General features: G+C 41.0%; 1 protein-coding gene across 6 annotated transcripts in view; it reads left to right on the top strand.

Moving 5' to 3' along the window:
• Positions 1-21,674, top strand: part of adgrb2 (adhesion G protein-coupled receptor B2) — a 207,110-nt gene extending 185,436 nt beyond the window's left edge. For 4 of the 6 annotated variants that reach the window (XM_066717237.1, XM_066717238.1, XM_066717235.1 and 1 more), the window contains 8 exons: positions 2,823-2,994; positions 4,336-4,428; positions 6,252-6,291; positions 7,739-8,451; positions 11,419-11,454; positions 12,738-12,842; positions 19,440-19,493; positions 21,052-21,674. In XM_066717237.1, coding sequence (XP_066573334.1) covers positions 2,823-2,994; positions 4,336-4,428; positions 6,252-6,291; positions 7,739-8,451; positions 11,419-11,454; positions 12,738-12,842; positions 19,440-19,493; positions 21,052-21,222 — 1,384 coding nt within the window. In that variant the 3' untranslated portion in view covers positions 21,223-21,674. Of the gene's footprint in view, positions 1-2,822; positions 2,995-4,335; positions 4,429-6,251; positions 6,292-7,738; positions 8,452-11,418; positions 11,455-12,737; positions 12,843-17,849; positions 17,902-19,439; positions 19,494-21,051 lie in introns of all 6 variants that reach the window. The other 2 variants (XM_066717236.1, XM_066717234.1) reach the window with 2 other exon arrangements.
• The last annotated feature ends 287 nt before the right edge of the window (positions 21,675-21,961 follow it).

Raw genomic sequence — 21,961 nt, 5'->3', positions numbered from 1 at the left:
CTGAGCTCCTCTTCAAAGAGCTAGCCAGGCTCTCTTTCTTTCTGCAGACAGTCCGCAGGCTGAGAGAAGCTCTCGCACGGGATGATAAGACGCAAATGATCAAGACTGCATCTCCGTCTGTCGCAGGGATGGGCAGCTCCAGACCTTGATAGCCCAGTTTCATCTGGTTTTGCCATCCCTGCCCCTCAGGTCTGAACTGGCATATTGAAAGCATTCCAGGTGTTGGTCAGTTGCTAATCGAAAGACACGCCTAAAACCTACAGTGATGCGGGCGGGCGGACTGGAGCTACCCTTCCCTGGTCTATCGCGTGAGACCCTTGTGTCGTTGTGGTTTGATGATTCATTGCTCGCCTGCGACCTTTGTTTTGTTTGCTGGTTTATCATCTGGTAGGATCAGATTCATACTTGGAGTAGGTTCTTTGTGGTTCAGCAACAAACAATAAAGATGATAATACTACTACTATTAATAGTAATAATAGCTGAAGTAGTAGTAAATAATAGTAAATATTCAAATAATTGTAAAATGACACAAACGTTCAGTCTTATACTTGCAATTCTTTGTGTATAATCTGTATGCTTTTTGTTGTTTTTATTTGTATAGATTTTTTCTAGAAAAAGGTAATCTAAAGTGTCTCAAAATAAATTAAATGTTTGCTTGTTACTCAGGATGTTTAAGTAATTGCATTGGGATACTAACATCTCACAAAGATGCTGTACCTTCCACCGACAAGCTCTGCAGAAAGAGAGGCCTGCTCGTTCTTTAAAGAGAAAAAGAACCAAACTCGGCCTTCACTGATCTTGGTTCTTTTGCACGTTGAAATAACACATCCACAGCTGTTCACCTGCAGGGTAATTGTTGATGCTTGTAAAGGTGTATTTGTGTTTATTATTTAACACCCTGGTGGGGGGAAGAAAAACAACAACAACAACAACAACAACAAACTATTGTTCTACACTTTTCATTTATCACCTTGTCTTTCTTTAACACATTGCTTGGCTTATAAAAGCTGTGCTTGACTTGGCAAGGCCCTCAGTATCAAAATTCAAGTTCAATCCCTCAGAGCAGTCTTCCAGTTGGAAATTTGCTAGGGATTGGATGCCTTTTTTTCCAGATCCATCTCTCAGAGGTAATGAAATGAGAAGGCTTAAGGCATGTCAGTTCTCTTTCAGGCATCTGTCACATGTCAGGGAATCTGTCTATTAGGAGCTGCTGCATTAGCACCATGGCCTGGGTCTCCAATTCAGCTGGCTGCTAACCTTGTAAGGAGGTGTTAAATTCCAATATATCGGGACTGTTTCTTGTATGTACATATATTGTTATGAGTTCACTGATAAAACCGAACAGATTTGCCACTGGGTGTTTGTTTATGCTTCATTAAATCAAATTAATATGTTTCAACACAGAACGTGTTAGTACAAATGCATGAAATACCTGCTCAGATAACTTCCAATTAAAACATAAATGTACCATGATTTATGAATGACCAAACTCACACATCTGCCATAGTTGGAATTATTTATTTTTGTCAATTATTGAAAGTCAACAAAAGATCAAATGTTTTAACTAATTAAAACTAAACATTAAAACATAACTGCCTTTGTAACAGCTGTCCGCTATCCAATTTCCAACAAGCCAATGACAAGAAGAAAGACAATGTGGCTCTAATCTGCTAATTAATATTTCATCAAACAATTATTTTAAGATGAAAGGACATCCAACAGGTTTCATAGACCTGTCACAAATTAAGCCTGACTACAAGAAACATCTTGTTACTCTGCACTCTTACAAGGCGTTCCGTCCATGTTTGCATCCGGGATTCATATTGTTTCCCGTTCTCGCTCACTCGTGCTTTTTCTGGCTGTATTCAATTGAGTTTTCAAAGGTGTTTCCTCCTTTCTGACCTTCTTGTTGTCAGCCTTGGGATTCCTCCTTGCTGTTTTTCCACCACATGTTATTTTATTGTCTGTTCCAAAATGCCTTATTGTGGAAAATAAATTTGCCCTTGAAATGATTCTGTAAAAGTATTTGCCCACAAGGTGCATTTTGGTGATACAACCAGTAAGTCATTTCATTCTAGCCTTGGCGTGTTTTCAAAAATTGCTGGTTCCTTTTGGTGTTGCTATTCTGACTCTGTAGACATATCGTTCCTGAGTGTAGAACTGCATTGGAGACCTCCAGAGCTTGTGTTAATGCAGCCCTAATTGTAATTCATGAACCGAATACAACAAATAACAATAAAAATAAGCATGGCAATTTGTAACTTTGGATCACAAAAGAAGTGACATTACAGTGCTGGAAAATTTTCAACTTTGCTGAGGCAATGATTCTGATTTATTCTGATCAGTGGTACACAGATTTGTGTGCCGGAGTTGATCGTGCATTCACAGAGTAAGCTTATAATTGTACACTTACTTTTTCCTCTCTCTGCTCTGCAGTCTTGTTTTCCTGTCTTTTTTGTGTTTTTGCCTGTTCTACTGCAAAAGTTAGCATTGCCCTGGATCACTCTTGATCATGTCAAAGATCCTCTTTCACAGTCAGGGGAGCTCAGGTTTATGTTTTCCAGCTTCTGTAAAGTAACTCTCAGAGCCTAGTCCCCCTCTCCCCCGATGCACTGTATTCTGTTCCCCCATGTAGTGACGTGTGACTGTGTGGGTGTGGGAACGCGTCTGTGTATATGTTTATGTGTAAATGCGTGTGAGTGAGTGTATGCCATAGTACTGTGCAGTTCAATAGATGTGACATTGTCCAAATCAAGGTCCCCCCATCCCCTCTGTGTGCAAGGTGCCCCAGTGCACTGTGTGAAGCTGTGCTGTCCTGGCAGGGCGTCCTTGTGGAGCTCATGCGTCGTGCTCCCGCTGCTGGCCCTCACGTGGATGTCTGCCGTCCTGGCCATGACAGACCGCCGCTCCATCCTCTTCCAGGTGCTCTTCGCCGTCTTTGACTCGGTCCAGGGCTTCGTCATCATCACTGTCCACTGCGCGCTACGGAGAGAGGTGAGTCCCCTGCTGCAATGTCCCACACCGGGGGGGAAGCATGCTGAAAAAGGAAGCAAAGATGTTAGAAATGAGAGGCAGCCTTCAAGGACCATCTAGCTTGTTCAGTTATAGGCCATTAGTCGCTTATTCCAGGCGCTCTCCTCAGCTGTTTTATCCCGGTCCTGGTGTGTCTGCTCAAAAACAACCTTTAAAGGACATTGAATTTAACTGAATGTCTTTGTTTTGTTTTTGTAGAGGCATCCATAAATGAACATAGTTTAAACGTTTTGCATGGAAATATCACTTGTTTTTTCTGTTATTCAGAGTTATTACTGCGTTGAGAAGTGTGGCATCGCTGTTAGCTCTTGAGCCCAGGTGGTAATATTGAGAAACGCATTTTGTATGATATTATTAGTGATCTACCACATGATTAGTGGTCTTTTGAACGGTGACCATAGGACACCATTCTAATTCTGTGGTGTCGTTGCAGTGCACTTCAATGAAAAGGGGCTCTGTAAACATTAGGAATTATTGCTTTGTATTTTATCTTTTATTTTGTTTAGCAAGATGGGAGATAATAATAGACAGCTGTTTCGTTTTCATATTGTGCCCAGGCATCACTGACGAATACAATTGCTTACTGCAAACTTATTTGTTTGTGCAATAAAAACAACTAGACAAAACTCTGGCTGAAAGAGAATGCAAGTAAGAAAAAGTTCAAATGGTCTTTTACTCCTGAGTTTAAACTACTTTCGTCGCTTTATTAAAAACAGATATTGCATTCTCCATCTGGATGCTTTGAATGACAGGAACAAAGCCACAAGTGGAAGGAATGCGTCCAGTTTATACTCTCGGGTCTGAACTTTGTACGTCAGATGAATGATAATACCAAGGAAACGCGAGTGCACGAGATCAGACACTCAAACGCATCACCTGTGTGTCACCCCTGTGAGGTGCAAGAGTGACAGATTAATGTCAAAGACACTTCAAGAACAAACAAAACTAAAAACAGTACACTGCAGCTGCTTTCACACCAGTACTGTTTCTAATAAGGACCACCATGAGAGGGCTGGGGGTCCTGATACCTCGCTTCAGTTAAAAGTCCCCACTAAATCTTTGCAACTTGGCAACAGTGCAACTTTCACATTAAAAATGTGTCTTCTGGAAACTCTGGATCTATAAAAAATATATATGTATTAATTATGACAATTTTACAGAGCTGTACTGTCGCCATGTTTGGCACATGCTGCTCCCAAACCCCGCCCGGCATCTCCGTGGGTTCTCCTGTGACTGAGTGTGCAGGCCACTGTGCGTCAAGCTGTGCTGATCTGTGTTGTTGTGTTGTCTTGTGCTGCACAGGTCCAGGACGTGGTGCGCTGCCGGATGGGGATCTGCAAAGACGACAGTGAAACCTCCCCAGACTCCTGCAAAAACGGACAGGTGCAGATCATGGTGAATAACATAACATCCTTTCTTTCTTTTTCTGCTTTCTTTTCCTTTTCTTCTCTCCTTCTCTCTTTTCATTACTCATCTTCTGTTTTTTTATGAGTTAAGCTATAATTATTATTAGTTCCCCCTCCTTTCTTTGTATGGATTTCTCTATCTTTTTTGTTGTCTCTAGTTCATAGCTAACATATTCAGTTGAAAGTGAGGCAGCCAGACATGTGTCCTAGAATTTAGTTTATGAAACTAATTTGGCTGAAGTCTTCATGTAAAATTATTATACCTAATAAAATTACATGAAATATAATATATTAACATTAGGTAACAGTAGAAGGCATATAATGGATCCTGCATTGCTTAATTAACCGACCACCTACACAGTCAATTTATCCACAGACCACTCCACTCTACCAGGGTATTATGTACTTTTTTATCCTTTTTCATATTTCACACATTCACTTCATTAATTCATGCAGATAATAAAACTGTTCAAAGCGTATTAACCAAACTTCTTCCTTCTTTGCCAGCAATTTAATTGCTCTGCATGTTTCCTTTAGTTTTTTGTTTTCAACGTGGCACAGAAACTAAAAGCAATTTATAATTTCCTAACAAAAGCCTGAAGGAAAGTCCCCGGAGAGCCCTGTCAGGGGGGGTACGGTGGACACTGCGTGGTGCCTGCTGGTAATTAATTGGTATTGAGAGGAAGTCAGGCTTCATCTGTGTGTGGAAGCTGTGTAGGATGACAGACAGGTCTGAGAATATCCTTAGAGCACCTGTGTCGGTATTTTCCCCAAAAGTGTGTTGTTTTCTTTTAATTAAAAAATATATATTTATTTGTTGTTGTGGGTGTATAAGTATTTCGGAGTTTCACTCTCTGCTAAAATACACCAAGATTAGGGTTATTAATTATTATTATTATTATTATTATTATTATTATTATTATTATTATTATTATTATTAACCATATTTAAAACAAATATCTTAATCACTGTACTAATTCAGAAAGTAACAATGATTAGAATTACTGAACACTGACTGCGGAGATGAAGCAGTGTTAAGGGGCGAGGGGTTTGTTCCCTGGAGAAGCACGTTACAATAGAGCCCTGATTGGGTTGCATATTCATTGTGATCAGGTCCTCGACTCTGCTCATCAGTAATGGCTGTAATTATTGTGATTGTTAATAAACTCTTTCCAAATAGAGGAGGGAAAAAATAGTAGTGGCTGTGTCCCAATGAAAAGCATTGTTTTTCTGAGTCTTGCTAGAATCTACAGCTTTGCCAATCTAACTAGTAAATTGCTGATGAGTATTATTTTCTACTTGGCTTACTATTAATTACAAGTGAAAATGTAATTCAGGTTTTTGCTGTCATTTTCGACTTTGTTGTTGCAGTTATTATTGTTATACTATTATTTTTAGGTACAATGCACACGGTTGTCTTGGTACAAGGCTCAGCAGATTAAATGCCCTTTAATCAACCTGAGGAAAAAAAAAGAGAAAGAACTTGCTGTGAATTCTTTGCTGAACTCTCAAAAGTTTTGACAGTTTTGTAATGCTTTGCTGAAAATATTCACAAACACACACGCACACATTGTGTGTATGTGTGTGTGTGTACATATATATATATATATATGTATATATATATATATATGTGTATATATATATATATATATATATATATGTATGGTTTGAACTGATGTAGTCAATGTGAAGGAACAAAGGGGATTTCAAGCTTATAAGGCTTCACAGATTTGTGGATTGCTTTTAAGGTTGGGCTGTTGATGCATGATAGTGCTGCTGTTTAAATCCTCTTGGTTTTCTGCCTTCTTATAGACAGACTTTGAAAAAGATGTGGACCTGGCTTGCCAGACAGGTAAGGGCTTCAGTTCTGTGAGAGTTTGCATGTGTACTTTTAAATTTCCTCGCGATAGAGGAGTGTGTTTTCTTCATCATTCACCCCTGTCATTCAACCAAAAATGGCCAAGAACTACACTGCACATGTCAACACTAATGATGAATACATAACCGTCAGTTTTCAAGTCAGAAGTGAAAGTCAAAATGGGATATAGCAAAGGCCGACAGCAGAGCAGGGTGTTAAAGGATATGGTAGTTATTCACGCTCAAGTACACCCAAGAATCTTTAATTCTCTACAGAACACATTTACTTTTTGTCTGAGGGGGAGGAGGTTAAAAGGCTCAATGGGTTAGCAGTGCAAGCAGTACATTCCCTTATTAATAATGTCATTGATCTTAAGAGCTGCCAAAAATTATGTCATAATAAAAAATGTTTTAGTGCCACAGATTGTTCCTAGTTAAAAACTGTCCTTAGCTGTCCAGTGGTCGTCTGAGCAAAATATATGTTAGAAAATAAAATAAATAATATTTTTTTGTCCTATTATTTTCCTATACTATTCAGAAAGAGAAAGCTCGTGTAAGTTTTTAAGTTTGGCTTGGGGAAGTGTACAGTGCACTAATGGTTTTAGACATAATTAGTTTCCTCAGATCAATCATAGAAGTAGGTCAATTACTTTTCTAAAATAAACATGTTCATATATGTCAATGATATCACAATCTTTAGATGTTTCCCCCATGAACCTGTCTCTGACTACTTACATAGCTTTTTTTCTTTGTTGATTTTAATATTAGTGAGACATGTTTAAAAATAATGGTGGAATTAGAGAAGTCGCCATTAAAAAAATGTCATTGCCATATAAGCACGTATTGAATAGCTGACAGTCCTAATCCCCATGTTAGTGTTGTTTTATTATCACTATTATTGTCTTTAATCATGACCTCCACCCTGTAGACATGTTAAAGGCTGTTATGTGATCATTGAAATGTAGTGCTGCCTTGAACTTCTTTTAATAGAGCTGAAATCAAAATTCAGCAGAACTGAAAACTGCTATCTTCAGTCAATGTTTGTTTAAACGTATGTTTTAAAGAAAGAAAGAGTGTGAAGGATCATAGACATTTTTACATGACAGGGAAAATTGTCTTTTGCTTCTAGAGTGGTCAAAATGACTTCCCAATCAATTTTCTCCAGTACATTATAAATAAATATGCTGGGCTTTTTTCTGTTTGTATGCTGTTTTAGGTTTACTTATTAAAAAAAAAAAAAAAACATTATTATAAATAAGTGTCTCACTAGACACCTTCAGATTAATTCCCCAAATCCTTCAGTTCTCCTTTACACTAAGAATGCGGACCTATGAAAAACAGGACAACCACCACCTGACCACAATCACCCCGGTGTGCAATTGCACTGCCTCCCACTTCCCCCTCCCCTCTCTCTCTTTCTCTGTCTTTCCTCCCTCCCTCAGTCATCTTTAAGGAGGTGAACACATGCAACCCAGCCACCATTACAGGAACGCTGTCCCGCATCTCCCTGGACGACGAGGATGACCCCAAGCTCAACACCAACCTGGAGGGCATGAACTTCACCAGCCTGCCGGGCAACATCCCCCCTCCCAACCTCCTGGTGCAGGTGCCCCAGATGAGTGGCCTGAACGAGCTGAGCGAGCAGCCGCTGAAGAAAGACGTCAACCTGGAGCAGCAGCACCTGCACCAGCAGCATCCACATCAGCAGCAGAATCAACAACAGCAGCAGCAGCAGCAGCACCCCGGTCCGGTCTACCTCTGCACGGACAACAACCTGCGCTCCATGGAGATCAACTGGGCCCGGCCGCACGAGCCCACGAGCGAGGGTGACTACATGGTACTGCCCAGGAGGACCGTCAGCCTCAAACCAGAGGGCAAGCCTCTCAACATCGCCGTGGATGACGTGCCCTTCCCGCCACCCCCCCCGCCCCTCACCCTGCACCCGGTAGAAACGGAGACCTACCCCAACTTCGTCTCTGTGGACCACATCAACATGAACCTGAACCAGTCCTACGGCACCCTCAAGCACCCCCACGGGCTGCAGTTCAAGCAGCACCCCTCCGTGCGGCAGATCCTGGCCTCCGAGCTGGGCGACAAGAGCCGGACCATGCCACGCAACATGGGCGGCTCCACTCTGTCAGTGGGCTCTCTGGAAGTAAGTAGAGTAGGGGCTTAAAGGGTCATTTCCCCTGCCCGGCACCTTTTTTCACTGTTTACAACCCCCCCCATCCCTGTCCCTGTTCCCACTGCCGTCCCCACCCTCACCCCAATGACAATAGCAAAAGCATACACAATCCTTACGGAGCAGTGGATGCAGTTCAATCCGAAATTTGCCCCACTCGCTAATCGTAAATTCAATTTTACATATTTGTCTGACAAAAACAAATGCCACAAAGTATTGGGTTACAATTTTCAGTTAGCAGATGGGACACAGTTTCAATTTCATCTGGACTAGTTTTAATATTGTAAAAAAAAAAAAAACACGATGAAACATTAAAACTACTGAAGGAGCTTGTTTATACATGCATGCAGTATGCCTACATAATCGGCTTCTGGTTTAAGGGCCTTTACATGTGCAGATGTCTGTGTCCGAGTGAAACTATTTGAAAGCATTGGAACTCTGAGGCGTTTAGTATTCTGTGCATTTTCCGGAGGAATGGCACTGTGTGAGCTCCAGATTTAATGGGTTTCCAAGCATACTCACGGACATACACACACAAATAGGTCCCATGCATTGAAATCGTGATGCATAATCAAGTCTGAAGACGTTGTCCCTAAGAAAGACGAGGCATCCGTGCACTGCGACACAACAGGATGATTTTCTTACCCTCTCCTTCTCCCTTTGATTCCCGTTTCTTCACGTGAAACACCAGACACACAAGTTACAGGTTGCTATTTCTATTCCAATACCAAATGGGTCTAGTGCTCATGTACGACTGACGGCATGCCGCTATAATCAGTCGAACTCGAAAGGTTCGGTTATTGCTGTAGGTTCCTAGCCGGGTTTCCCATGCCGTCTGTCATACAAACCAACAGGGATGATGGGAAAATTCAGAAGCTTGCCAAGCCAAGCTGCCCCTTCCACTGAAGGGGAACATTAAGTCCAATGCTTCTTCAGCAGGCCATTTAGCATACCAGTGGTTCCCAACCCTAGTCCTGGGGCCCCACTGTCCAGCTCTAGTGTGTTCCTGAGATCTCAATGACTTGATTGATCTAATCAGACCGTAGTAATAATTTTAGTAAGCTTAGCTGGTACACAAACCAGCAGTGGGAGAGTGGGGCCCCAGGAACAGGCTCTGGGAACCCCTGACTTATCCAGCCTTTGCTGCACGAGGTGTCGCCCTATTCCCTCATTTTCCAGGGGAGGGGACATGGGGGCAGTGGGAATTGTGTGTGCTGGGTAACAGGTGGGACTCTTAAACAGAGGCAAACAAAGGGGAGTGAAAGGTAAGGTATGAAACTGGGAGATGTGTGCCGGGAGAGGGATGTGATCCTTTAAGACAGGGAGGGAAGCAGGAAACCTTGCTGCTTAAAGGGGGTGGAATCAGCCTATTCCTCACAGTGAGACAGTGAGCCAGTCAGAAGGTAGGTCGATCCTAATGCCTGATAATCACAAGGCCTTCGGGAACAGGCAATGTGCCCCAATCCCCCTTTTTTTGTATCGGCAATGCTTCTGCCCTATCACATGGGGACATCTTGGGTAGAGGAGATGTATATCTCAAGCCAAATAAGAGAAAGCAACCCGTTAGGGAGTTGCAATGAATTGGTAATATTTCCTCAGAGTATTTTAGTACCTGAGATAGGATTGCAGGTGATTTAAAAGGAATATTTTCTCCATTGTGGGCCCCTCAATTAAGTTGCTCCAATCAGACATTCCTTCCAGTCATGTTTACTATTTGTCTGAGGAAGGAGCAGAGAGAGGTACGCAGTGCAGCACCAGTTTGGGGTGCAGCGTCGTTGTATGGTCTCACGCTGAGCTATTATATGTAAGACATGGAGGCTGTAGAGGTAAGTGCAAGTGTCATGGAGGTGCCAGCAAGCCCACACTGTCAAGGCAGTTTTTAAACTTTTTTGCTTCACTGTGAAACTTGCTCCATATTTCCTAATTCCCCATAGACGCCTGTTCATTTGTCAAAATCCTGATTAAATGTGAAAAGGAAAGTAAATTGAATGTACATTTTTCATATTCGCATGTTCTATTTCAATTTGTGACATATGAAATCTAGCATAATTTTTTGAAAAAGTGGGGAGCACATTATTGCTCTGCAGCAAAAAAAGATTTAAAAACACCTTAAAATCACCCTGCAAGAGTATCATCTGCAGAAGCACTGGCACGATAACCAGCGAACAGGAAATATGTGTCTGAATTTCCTTATGCACTTGCATTTTTGTGTGAATATAAATGCATTCAGTATATGCATCCTCTTAAGTGGGGGAATTAAACGTGCGCACAACCCTGACAAGTTGATATACTTTGCAAATTTGTACATCACCTCCTTTGAGATTCATACAGATCCCTGAACTATTTTAAAATACACTAAAGTCAAAAGAGAGAAACGTTTTGCAACTGTTATGAAGTTACTCCTGCAGAAAACAGTTTCCAGTCACTTAAATATTATTTAAGTAATTATAAGTATTGAGTTCACTCAGGTTTATTCAATCTGGTCTTGGGTGAAGGGAAAGTTAATAACCTGAATCTTCAAGAGTCCAGTCTTGAATTTTGTAATTGTGTGTTTATAAGGCTTTGTAAAGGCTAGTCTTTATGTACACATGATAAAGCATGAACAAAATGGCAAAGAACTAAACAGAGCAGAAGGTTTGACTGGCCCGTTTCAATCCACATTGATTGGCATGGTCTTCTGTATCCTTTATTATTATATTCATATTATTTTGTAAATTTTGTCAGTCTCCTTCTAGCCAAGGATGACTAAGACATTAATACAGGAGGCCAATGCTTAAATGACAGACAAGGGAGCTGGGAAGTCCTGCTGTTTTGCTTATTGCCGTTGGCACGATTCTCCCCATTTAAGACAGCTTGCACTCTGAATGATGGCTAAACGGGGTTTTCTTTTTGATTCCAAAAGTGAATTACTGTTATTGATAATGTCTTCTCTCCCTCCAGAGGAAAAGAGTACGGTATTCTGACTTGGACTTTGAGGTAAGACACGACAGAATGATCCCGTCTTTTGAGTCTGTGAGTGTGCACTAGGTGCAGTACAGTAGGGAGCACGGTTGAAGGCTTCTCTTTAATTTCCGAACGGTACAGGTTTTGTTTTTCTCAGTTGAGAGGTGTTCTGACAAGCATGATTCCGTCCACCTTTTCTTCTCAATGAGCAGCAGGTGTAGGCGAGATGAAGGAGAGATGTGAAATGACAAAGCACACCTAAAATAGCAAAACTCCAGAACCCAATCAAAGCAAAGTAAAATCCTGGTAAAACAGAGAGAGATATAATAAAGCTTGATACAAACCATAGAAAACCATGGCAGCATACAATGCATGCATGGTCAAGTCTGGGGGAAATCAGTGGAAAACATTACTTTGCAGTTTAAGTATGGTACACTTTCTTGAGGGTAAGAATGTTTTAAGGGTTTGTTGTTTTTAAAACTACTCAATGGTGTAATGTTGAAATGGAACAGAACCACAAGAAAGTGTCCTCAGACTCCTGGTGACAGGATATTGGAATTGGTTTTGAAAACACGAAAGCATGGATGTTAGGTTAAGAAAAGCTGCCAGAGAACTGTCAGTGGGGCAGTCCACTATACAGCAAGCCACTCTCTGAAGGAAACACAGCTTTACTCTGAAGCACTGCTTGTTGATGTTTTATAAATGAGTTATAAACGCATATTAGATACTTAATAGTGAAGATATATAGTATGAATATACCTTCGTAGACATTCATTAAAAACATTCAATAAAAGCATTCATTTTTCACATTTTAGGCCCACCTATGTCATATTTGAAAATATTACTGCATAGGAATACACATATTTAAAGGGCTATTTTAATACTCTGCATCTTCCTTACACAGCATCCATTGAGCATGTGATGAAACAGAGGAAAGCAGTACCTTATTATACAGTGTTACCCAACTTGCAACACTTTCTTAGCCTTGTGTTTCATGGTGTCCTACCTTCACACCCCTCACCCAGTCTGTGTCCCAGCATGGCAAAGGTACAGTGTGCCTGTGAAGGACGCCGGGGCGTCTGGTGTGGTGCAGGTCCCTCCTTCCTTTAGAGAATGTGTAGCTATGTAAACCGTGGGCCTAAAAAATGACAGCGATTCCACCGCACCCACTCACCCTTGCACATACCAGTCCCATCCACCTCTCTCCTAAGCCTCCTCACTTGACTCACCACCAGACTCAGAAAAGACCCTCCCTGTTCATCCTCCAAGTTTCTTTCAACCTTTTTATTCTCTTCCCCCACCCCCCTCCCTTTCAGAAAGTGATGCACACTCGCAAGCGCCATTCGGAGCTGTACCACGAACTCAACCACAAGTTTCACACAATTGACAGGTACAGGGAACCATCTACATCCACTTTCAAGGTAAGATCTATCCCTTGTGGGGGCAGGGCTTGGCACAGAGAGAGTGATGTAGGTGACACAATACCAAACACCGAAAGGAGCAGTTCCACACATACCAGTTTATTCTTCAGCTTGACCTACCTCAAACCCAGGGAAATGGGCGTCTGATGAGAAAAGCTGGACAAATCCACAGTGCATTAATTTACACTTATATGAGTTGTGACTTACTAGAGACACTGAAAAGGAAACCAGAGCAACAGGACAGAGTAGTAGGAGCCTGATGGCACTTAATCTTTGTCAATTTCCTGAAGGACCTGTCCATAGGTGACAAACAGGGGCTTCTATTAGCATTCAGGCAAAATGATGCATGTATTGATTTATATTGTTATAATAGAGAGAAAGCACGAGACACAAAGTTGCATAGCACAAAGTGTATAAGGGGTTTTAGGCTGTTTTATGAGCCTTTACTCACAGGACATTTGCCTCTAGATTTAGGTTTCTAGGTTTCTTTCTTTCTTTTTATTTTTTTCTGTCTCAAGGAATAAAAACTCTTGAAACAAATTGGACAGCCAGTTCCACCCAATTTGATTCCATGTTACATTGCTTCAAATACATTAGTGCATGTGACGGTGGTGGTGATGATGATGATGATGATTTTAATCATTATCATTATTATTATTTTCCCTTGAGACAATAAAAGTGGAATTTGGCTTATGGAGCGTTTCCTAATGTATACTTCATTTTTATGTATCCTGTATTATACGGACTTCAAAATCACTGTGCCCCCCCGAAAGATTAAAGACATAATTGATGTTGGAATTACATTAGTTTTGGTTTTGGTCTCCAAAACTGGCAGAAGGAGGATGCCACTGTAGGAATACACACATTCAGTCAAAGCATCTTTGCTTGTGTGTGAAAATTGACATTGATATCATCCACACTATTCGTGTGAAAACAGTTTGAATTCCACAAGCACACAAGCACAGTGTAAATGGCGGTTGGATTAAAATATGACTTTGGGGGGGTTCTAGTGTTGTTTTGGAAAAAGTCTCATCATTTGTGATATTGTGGATCTCACAGCTAAGGAACAAGTAAAGTAGCTGACTGCCTGGCAAAGAAAAACAAGTTCCCATTAATCCATGAATGCACTGTGAGAAGTTCTACAGTATGCTGTCTGTAGTGTTAATGCCAGTGAAATGCATGCCCTGAACATGCAGAAGCCTGACGTTGATGTTGCTTGATTTGCTATTTGTGCATTTAAATTTGTGTATGCTTCATCTCACTGAAAGATCCATTAACTGCGATCTCTCTTGTTTGTTTGTTTTTTAATTTTCTACATGTTTTAACTCATTAACTCTTTTTAAAAAGTCCCACTTTAAGAATGATTTAGCCACTGGAGTCTTTGTTTTGCTTTCCAGTTGTTTGCTTTTGTGTGCTGGTTTATGTTAGCATGGTTCATACAATATAACATATATTATAAGACAAAAGAAGTAAATACATTAAAGTGTAAAGATTTGATTCATCTTGAAGTTAAAAGCCTGCTGCAGATCCATATGGAATCTCATTGGGGTCTGGGTTCAGATGTACATTAAACATAAAAGAAAAAAAAGAATATTGGTAAATATTGGTGTAAGATAAAGCAAAATATACCTCATTTAAGTTTTTATTTTATTTTTTGTTGTTTGTTTTGGTTAAAATTATTATTATTTAACCACGCAAAAGCAAGAATCTAAAAAAGGGAAAACAAAAAATGAGACATTCGCCATTGCAGCTGTAGTGTGTGGCATACAATGACCTACCGCAACGCTCTGATGCAAGGACACTCAGTCTCCCACTTTGCTCCATTTGAAAACATTGTCTTACCTTCCTAACGTTAAACAATAACCTCGCGAGTCCATACTTTGCAGTTGATCTTCTTATATGCAAAGAATATTAATTAATATTTTTCTCATGTGCTGGATGAAACACCCTTCTCCCGTCTTTCCTTTCATGTGCTGTGAGTGTCAGGTACAATCTGGCATACCTAATGATATAAATAAGTAAATGGGGCAGCTCTTAACCTTCCCAAGTCAGAATAAACAATGTTTTCTTCATTCCACAGCCACATTGTGAGAAGAAATGCAGAAATGCTTGTGAGATTTTAATTTTAGAGAGACTTGGGAGAATGCTGCTTAAGAATGCTTGGACATAACATTCCATTCGAACCGTCCAAGTTCTAATTTAAAACTGCTGTCTGATGCACAGACTTTCACCCCATCTTCCCGCAGACTCTAGCTGTGTCAATACTTAGTAATAATCCAAAGTTATGAAAAGGCACAAAGCTAGAAGGATGGGGGTTATTGGGCTCCTAATTAATTGATCAAATACCCTAAACCAACAATTAATTTCAAATCCCCATAACCAGCTGGTTTAAGAAGCATCTACTTCATAAACAGTTTTAGGGGTGGGGGAGGGGGTATGAATACATAACTGTAAATCTTGCTTCAGTGTCTTGAATGTATTTATCAATTTTCCAATTCTTCTAGGTTGTTTTTTGGTTAGAATTAATATATTTTAAGAAATAACAGAAATTATGGGCACAAATAATCCATTCATTTCGATTACAAGCTAAAATCTCTCTATAAAGTATCATCAAACTTTTGGTCAAAGTGCCTGTTACAGCCATATGTACTGTACTGATATGGACATTTAAACCATTGCATAAAAACTCACGCCTTTGAAACGGATTCTCACCTTGTCAAGTAAAGTGATCAGATCCTGAATGATGCCAGGAGTCTTAACCTGGCACTCATATCTGTGTTTATGAAGCCCTGATGTCACCATCCAAATTGGAAAACTCCTTGTTCAAATGCAAATGTTCAAAATCCTAAATACCTACCTCGAGCCAAAAAATGACCTACCTTAAATGACCAACCAACCCTCCCCCAGCCAGCACCACCCTCCAGCCCCACTTTCTACACCTTGTTTCCTCTGTATCTGGTCTCTCAGAGAACTCTGACTGGTTCAATGTCTGCTGTACAGGATACACCACCAAGACATACTGAAGCCCCAAATAAAAGAAAAATGACCTTCATTTATCAAGAAAGTCAACGTAAGCATAAAAAAGGAGTAGAAGCGTGTGCGTTACTAAATATGTAGCCAAGAAAGAATTATTGGTGACTTCTTGATGTTGTTCTGTAGTTATATTTCAGCTGATTAGTGAGCAGGAGACCGTACTGGAATTCACATCCAATGTAAAAGCATGATCCAGAATCTTTAACCAAATCAATTCAATTCATCAATCCCATCAGATGATTTTTTTTTTTTTTTTTTTGCAATCCATGCTTTCATTTTTAAAGTTGTTTTCATTGTTATTTTTTAAGTGCCTTTCTTACACTTTTCTATGTAACGGTACTGGTGGCATTTAAGTCTGTAACATTCTGAGAAGCTTCCTCACTCCGAAACGATTTTCTTCCTCCACTTAAGCTCTCTCTCTCTCCCACTTCGACTTGATTCTTTAATTACAGAGACAGACAGAAAGAGGTTAGTCGTTAAGAGGTATTTCGCTTTCTTGTTCCCTGTACAAAGCAGTGATTTCACAAGACTTAAAAGAAAAGGAAAAAAGTGATTAAAGCTTATTGGACCTGATTGAAAAAAGCTTCTTTGAGCCAATGTGAAAATGTAACCTGCAACCACGTAGCGGGAAAAGCAAATGATGATAGTAGTGGTTTGATCTGTTTTGAAGACTGAAAGGCCTCTGACTTCACTGTTTGCACTTTGCTTAATGATAGCACAGCTGGTCTCTCTTACAAACAAGAAGATAAAATACAAAAATGCAAATCAGGCTTGGCCAAATGAGTTGAAATAAAACCAAGGGTGAGAGGAGACAAGGAATTGGCCTTCTCTAGCCACAAATTGCTCTCATTGCTAACATATTGGCATGCGATTGACTGAATCGTTCATCAAAGTGGTAATACTGTGGAGTCGGTGCACCTGATCTATTGCACTGACCTGACAGATGGCTGGGACTGTGTGGGGCTCCTGTGGCCAGGCTCATGTCAGTGTGGTGCAAAGTCAGGGTTCAGAGTTGGCGCAGGCAGGGCCAGTGAGCGACTGTGACGTTCGGGAATCGCAGAGTTTTGCAGCGTTTTGCAGGGCTGGAGTAGTAGTGTGCAGGAACAGTGGGCCTCTGTGAAATGCACACCAAACTGCTTTCATTGGTTTCCTCCTGGCAGCTGTGGCAGTCACCTGGCAGTTGGGACAATTTAAAGGGTTTCAGACAGGTTAGCCCATTTGGAGTCCATTTATAGCCAAGTGGATAATGAATTCTCTCACACCTGCCTGTTTGAACTATTGCCCCCGAATCCAGTCTGGGGCTGGATTCCCTACGTTTAGGTCCTGACACAGTGAGGACTGGCCACTGTGACACAGAGAAACACCTTCTTATGATGATGAGACTCAAAAGTTTCGGACCAGTGGCTTTTATCCTGCTCAATCCTGCCTTTGCTGCACTCTTTTGTATTGTCCACCTCAGTGTCCTGGAGTCCACCTTTCCTCCTCCTTACTAATTTCACTGCTTACCTGTAGTCTAACATTTATTCATTTACTTTTGCCATGAGTTTGAAATCCTGTTGTACCCTTGAGCAAGGTACTTCACTTAGATTGCTCCAGGAAAAATGCCCAGCTGTACAAGTCGCCCTGGATAAGAGCATCTGCTAAATGACAAATAATGTAATTTAATGTAATGTATTGTATTCAATGGTACAATTACAGAGAAATGCAAAAACCCCTGAAGTCTCAGAGAGAGAGTGGAGTGGGAGAGACGGAGACGCTTCTGAGTGCCGAAGTGAATCGGTCTGTTAGGAGACTCAGTATAGCACTGGCTTTACCGCTGGGTCACTCTAACATACAGTTCTGTCTCCGATGCTTGCTTGCCTGTCTTGTATTGTATGTTTTGCAACCTGTGATTGTGTTTTTAAAAAAGAAAAAGTAATTTTGTTTCACTTTTCTTGGATGGTTTTGGTTCAAACTGCATGTTTTCTATCATAGTTTGACTATAGCCAGGCAGTCAGCCGACCCAAGGGAGGCAAACTTGAAAAAGGTAAAAACAAAAAAAGGAAATGCAATAAAATACAAATTGTGGGGAAATTAAAAAATGAAAAAAAAATCCTCAGTAGAAGAAAAATCCTTCCATGTTTCTCTAATCAACCCCATAGAATTAGTTAGCAAAAAGCTAAATCCACTGTAGTATGTTTGTAGTTTGTCTCCTTCTTAACTCTGCAACCGGTAGTGCAGCTCTGATTGTGGCCCAACCCAAAGTGTCTCCAGTGTGTCGCCATCCCCTGCTGTGTAGCTCTCTCATGCGTCTCACTTTATTAGTTCTTCAGAGAGCAAAGGAGCACGACGAGATGGGTTTCCATTGGGGAGCTGACTTAGGTCTCTTGTCGGGAACGATCGTCTCGCTCTCCCGTTCCTGCATACAGGCTTTACTAGAGTTACTGAAAAAAACAAAAACAGTGTCACCTTGGAAAACTGACGCACTTCCAAGACTCAGGGGGGTTAGAGAGGAACAGAGAGGTGAGGAGCTATTTGGAGTTCCCCACGAAGCATCATCTTCTCATGTATCATTCCCTCTCATCCCCACCAACATCACCATGAGAGCTGCTGTAGCCAGACACGGTGTTCCAGTGGTTACGGGACAAGCCCTGTTACCCCGAGGCTCTGGGCTGGAGCTCTGGCCCTGCCGCTGTCTCACCACGGCTTACTCTCAGCAAGTGCATTAACCTCATTGCCCTTTGTCCTTCAATCGATATTGCAAATCCAGGATTCTGTTGAAAGAGGCTCTGCAGCAGCAGCATTTAACCCCTAGTTTTCAATAGAAATAGTATCATTAGTATAAAAGCAGTCTGTCTTTAAGCAGATAATACCTCCTTATTCTTTGCCATTTGCAGCTCCTTTTTTCCAAGGATAGTATATACAAAAATAACAAAGAAAAACACAATCAGATCTTAATCAAAATAAATCTGGTTGTTTAAAGAAACCATGAAACCATAAATCTCATGGAAACCCTGCCAGTGAATCAATTGAAATCGCAGCGCATCTCACCCAATGGCAGCCCTGTCTTTGACTTGCTCGTCCTACGGAGACACGCTCCTCAGCTTCTGATCATGGCCCCGGTGGCACTGCTCCCCCTAGTGGCTGGCTGTGCCCAGGTATTCTGGCACCCATGGCTGCACCGCATTAGTGTTGATGGTTACAGAGACATTAAACAACGCTCTCTGTCTTGGTGAAAAAGCACAGCAGCGGTATGACCCATTCAACAACAAAAAAAAAGCAGCGCATTGGTGAAAATATTGCAGAGATCTGTCGTCATCTCATTTGTATGGCAAGACAGTTACAACATCCAGATGCATTTTTATTTGTTTATTCATTTATGCGTTTGTTCATGTATGTAAATGCATCTTTAGCTGTACGTGGCTGCAGCACTAGATATGAGTTGTCCACGAAGGATATATCCACACTGATGCACTTGTAGCTGGGTGTCAGAATGGCAAGGGGCTCTTTCCTGGTACTATTCTGTCTGCTTCTTGTGGCCTGTCCCTCACTGTAACTCCCCTTTCAATCTTTTTATTGGAACAGAGGGAAAAACGATGGAGCATTTCTTCAGCCGGAGGTGAAAAGAACTCTTCAAGTGTAAGTAGAAAGCACTGAGAGAGAGAGAGAGAGAGCCTGAAGATAGGCAGATAGGCAGGAGTGTAGTGATGAATTACCTTCTCCCAGGAATAAAATCAGATGGCACAGGATGCACTGGCTTACATTGTTTTGTTTTTGTTCAAAATCCATTTCTGGAGAAGTCTTTCTGTCCTCCTATCTGTATCTGAGATGTCCCCCTAGTACAGTTCTCTGCAATTGATAAATCATCTGTTAGTGCCTTCTGGTGGCAATACTTCTGAGTGCACCGTAATGGAGCTGCTGTGTCTCACTGCATCTTTAATAATCCCTCTCCTAAACTGGTGTTGGCAAGCCATGTCTGAGGGCAAAGCAATCAACCGTCAACCAGTTCTTACTGTGGCGCTTTGTCCCAGTGGCCCATAATCATGTAAACAGGCTGAGTTTCATTATTGTGGTTGAAACAAAAACACCCAGTCTCCAGTTCATATGTTTTGAAGGAACATGTTTATAACCTGGTGTGTCCGTTTCCCCTTAGGAAAACCACAATGCGTATTGTGTGTGTGTGTGTGTTTGTTTTCCATTGTACATTTGCTTGTGTTTTCAGTTGTGTTGTTGTATTAATCACAGCTATTGTTTCCAACACTATATTGTGTATTCCGTGTAACTTGCCAAGAGAGTGCAGTTGCTTCCTGACACCTGCGCTGAATACTACATAGTCATCAAACAGCACAATCCCCATAGAGGCATCCTTGCCTAGCTGTGTGCGTGTACACGTGTGCTGGTGTGCATTTCAGTCTCTGATGGATCAAGTCTTATTGATTATGTTGACCACTAAAATCTGAGGTGAGATAATGGGATTGGAGCTATGAGCTTCAGGGTTAATAGGTTCACGTGGGGAAGAAGGGAATTGCCAGGTCAACTCATCCTATTTGTTTTGTCCTTTTTCTTTTCTTTTCTCTTTTTTTTAATCCCCTTAAGATTCCTGGTTCTAGCAGAGCCCTAACAGTCACATGTCTACAGTCCCAGAGGCTCATGACTCTCTGCCCCCTCACTGCTTTGTGCTCTGTATGTGAGGTACAGATAAACACAATAGAGAGAGAGAGAGATAACAGAGCTGCCTACAAGTTACAGAGCACCAGAAATGTGAGTTTACTCTAATTCTGGGTTGGACTTTGAGTGCACCCTATGGATGTCAGCCGTCACATGTCAGTCCAAGTCAAACAGCTTAATGTAAAGAAGGGCTGTGACTTTGCTCTGTGCCCCTCTGTGGTACATCATTGCCCTGCTTACTCAGCCTAATAAAGTAATTTCCACGGCTGTCCGGCAGACCGTTTCTCAGTATCGGCACATCCCTTCTCTCCATGTCTGCCTCGGCCGTGCTTGGCCCCCCGCGGTGCCTTCTCAATTGAAACTCAACAGTGTTTACCTCAGTGCAGTGTAATACGGCATCAGTAAAATAATTCACACACAATTGAAACCTGCTCTCTAGGTATACCGAACGTCAGGAAATGATATTCAATGTTTTCTCTAACGAGTGCAGACTGAAAACGGCTTTTTTTGTTGTCTTGTTTCGGTGCAGGATAAGTCCACCCCTGATGACCAGCAGTCCTGGGACAGTTTCAAAGTGATGACCCTTAATACGTCACCATCAGAGCAGAAAGACAAACTGGAACTACACAGCAAAACCTGGGACACGACTTCTGCACACACACTGGACACGTCGGAGGGAGACTTTCAAACTGAAGTTTGAGAATAAAACAAACAAACAAAAAAAAAAAACGTACAGCTTTGAATTAAAGAAAAAATAAAAACTCAGATAAATGGAGAACAATCACACACACATTTTTACTTCAGACAGGACGTACAGAACAGAAGAGACTGCATTATATATTTTCACACTGACACTTTAACACCAGGGGAGGGAGGGCAGGATGGGTGAGGGAAAAAAAAGTTTTCTGAAATGTCTCGATTTTCTTTGGAAGGATTCCCTTCACACGTTTGAAAAAGAGGAGTATTTCTGCACCGTTCTTTTTTAGAAAATTTTCTCACTGATGTTGCACACGTTCAAGCGATTTAGGTTTTTTTTTGTTTTTTTGTTTTTCCTTTTTATTCCTAATGGATGATACAAGCTTTCTCTTTGAAAAACAAAGCAGAATTCATTAATAAACAAAACCCGTCTTCGGCTCTTTGCAACACCAACAATACTGTTCACTTTCATTGTTCTTTTCTCCTTTATTTATTTTTTCTTCATTTTGTGTTTTTGAACGTTTTGACTACACCACACTCTTCATGGTCCATTTGTTTTTTGAAAGTCCCTTTGGTTGATTTGGAATCACATCTATTGCCATGTTATATATATATATATATATATATATATATATATATATATATATATATATATATATATATATATATATATATAGCAAGGTTTGTTCAGGGAAGGCAAAAAAACATTATTTTGTCTGACCTATGGCTGCATTTGGTTTAAT

This window comes from Amia ocellicauda, chromosome 11, assembly GCF_036373705.1.
Source record: "Amia ocellicauda isolate fAmiCal2 chromosome 11, fAmiCal2.hap1, whole genome shotgun sequence".
NCBI lineage: Eukaryota > Metazoa > Chordata > Actinopteri > Amiiformes > Amiidae > Amia > Amia ocellicauda.
This window is presented reverse-complemented; position numbering and strand designations above follow the sequence as displayed.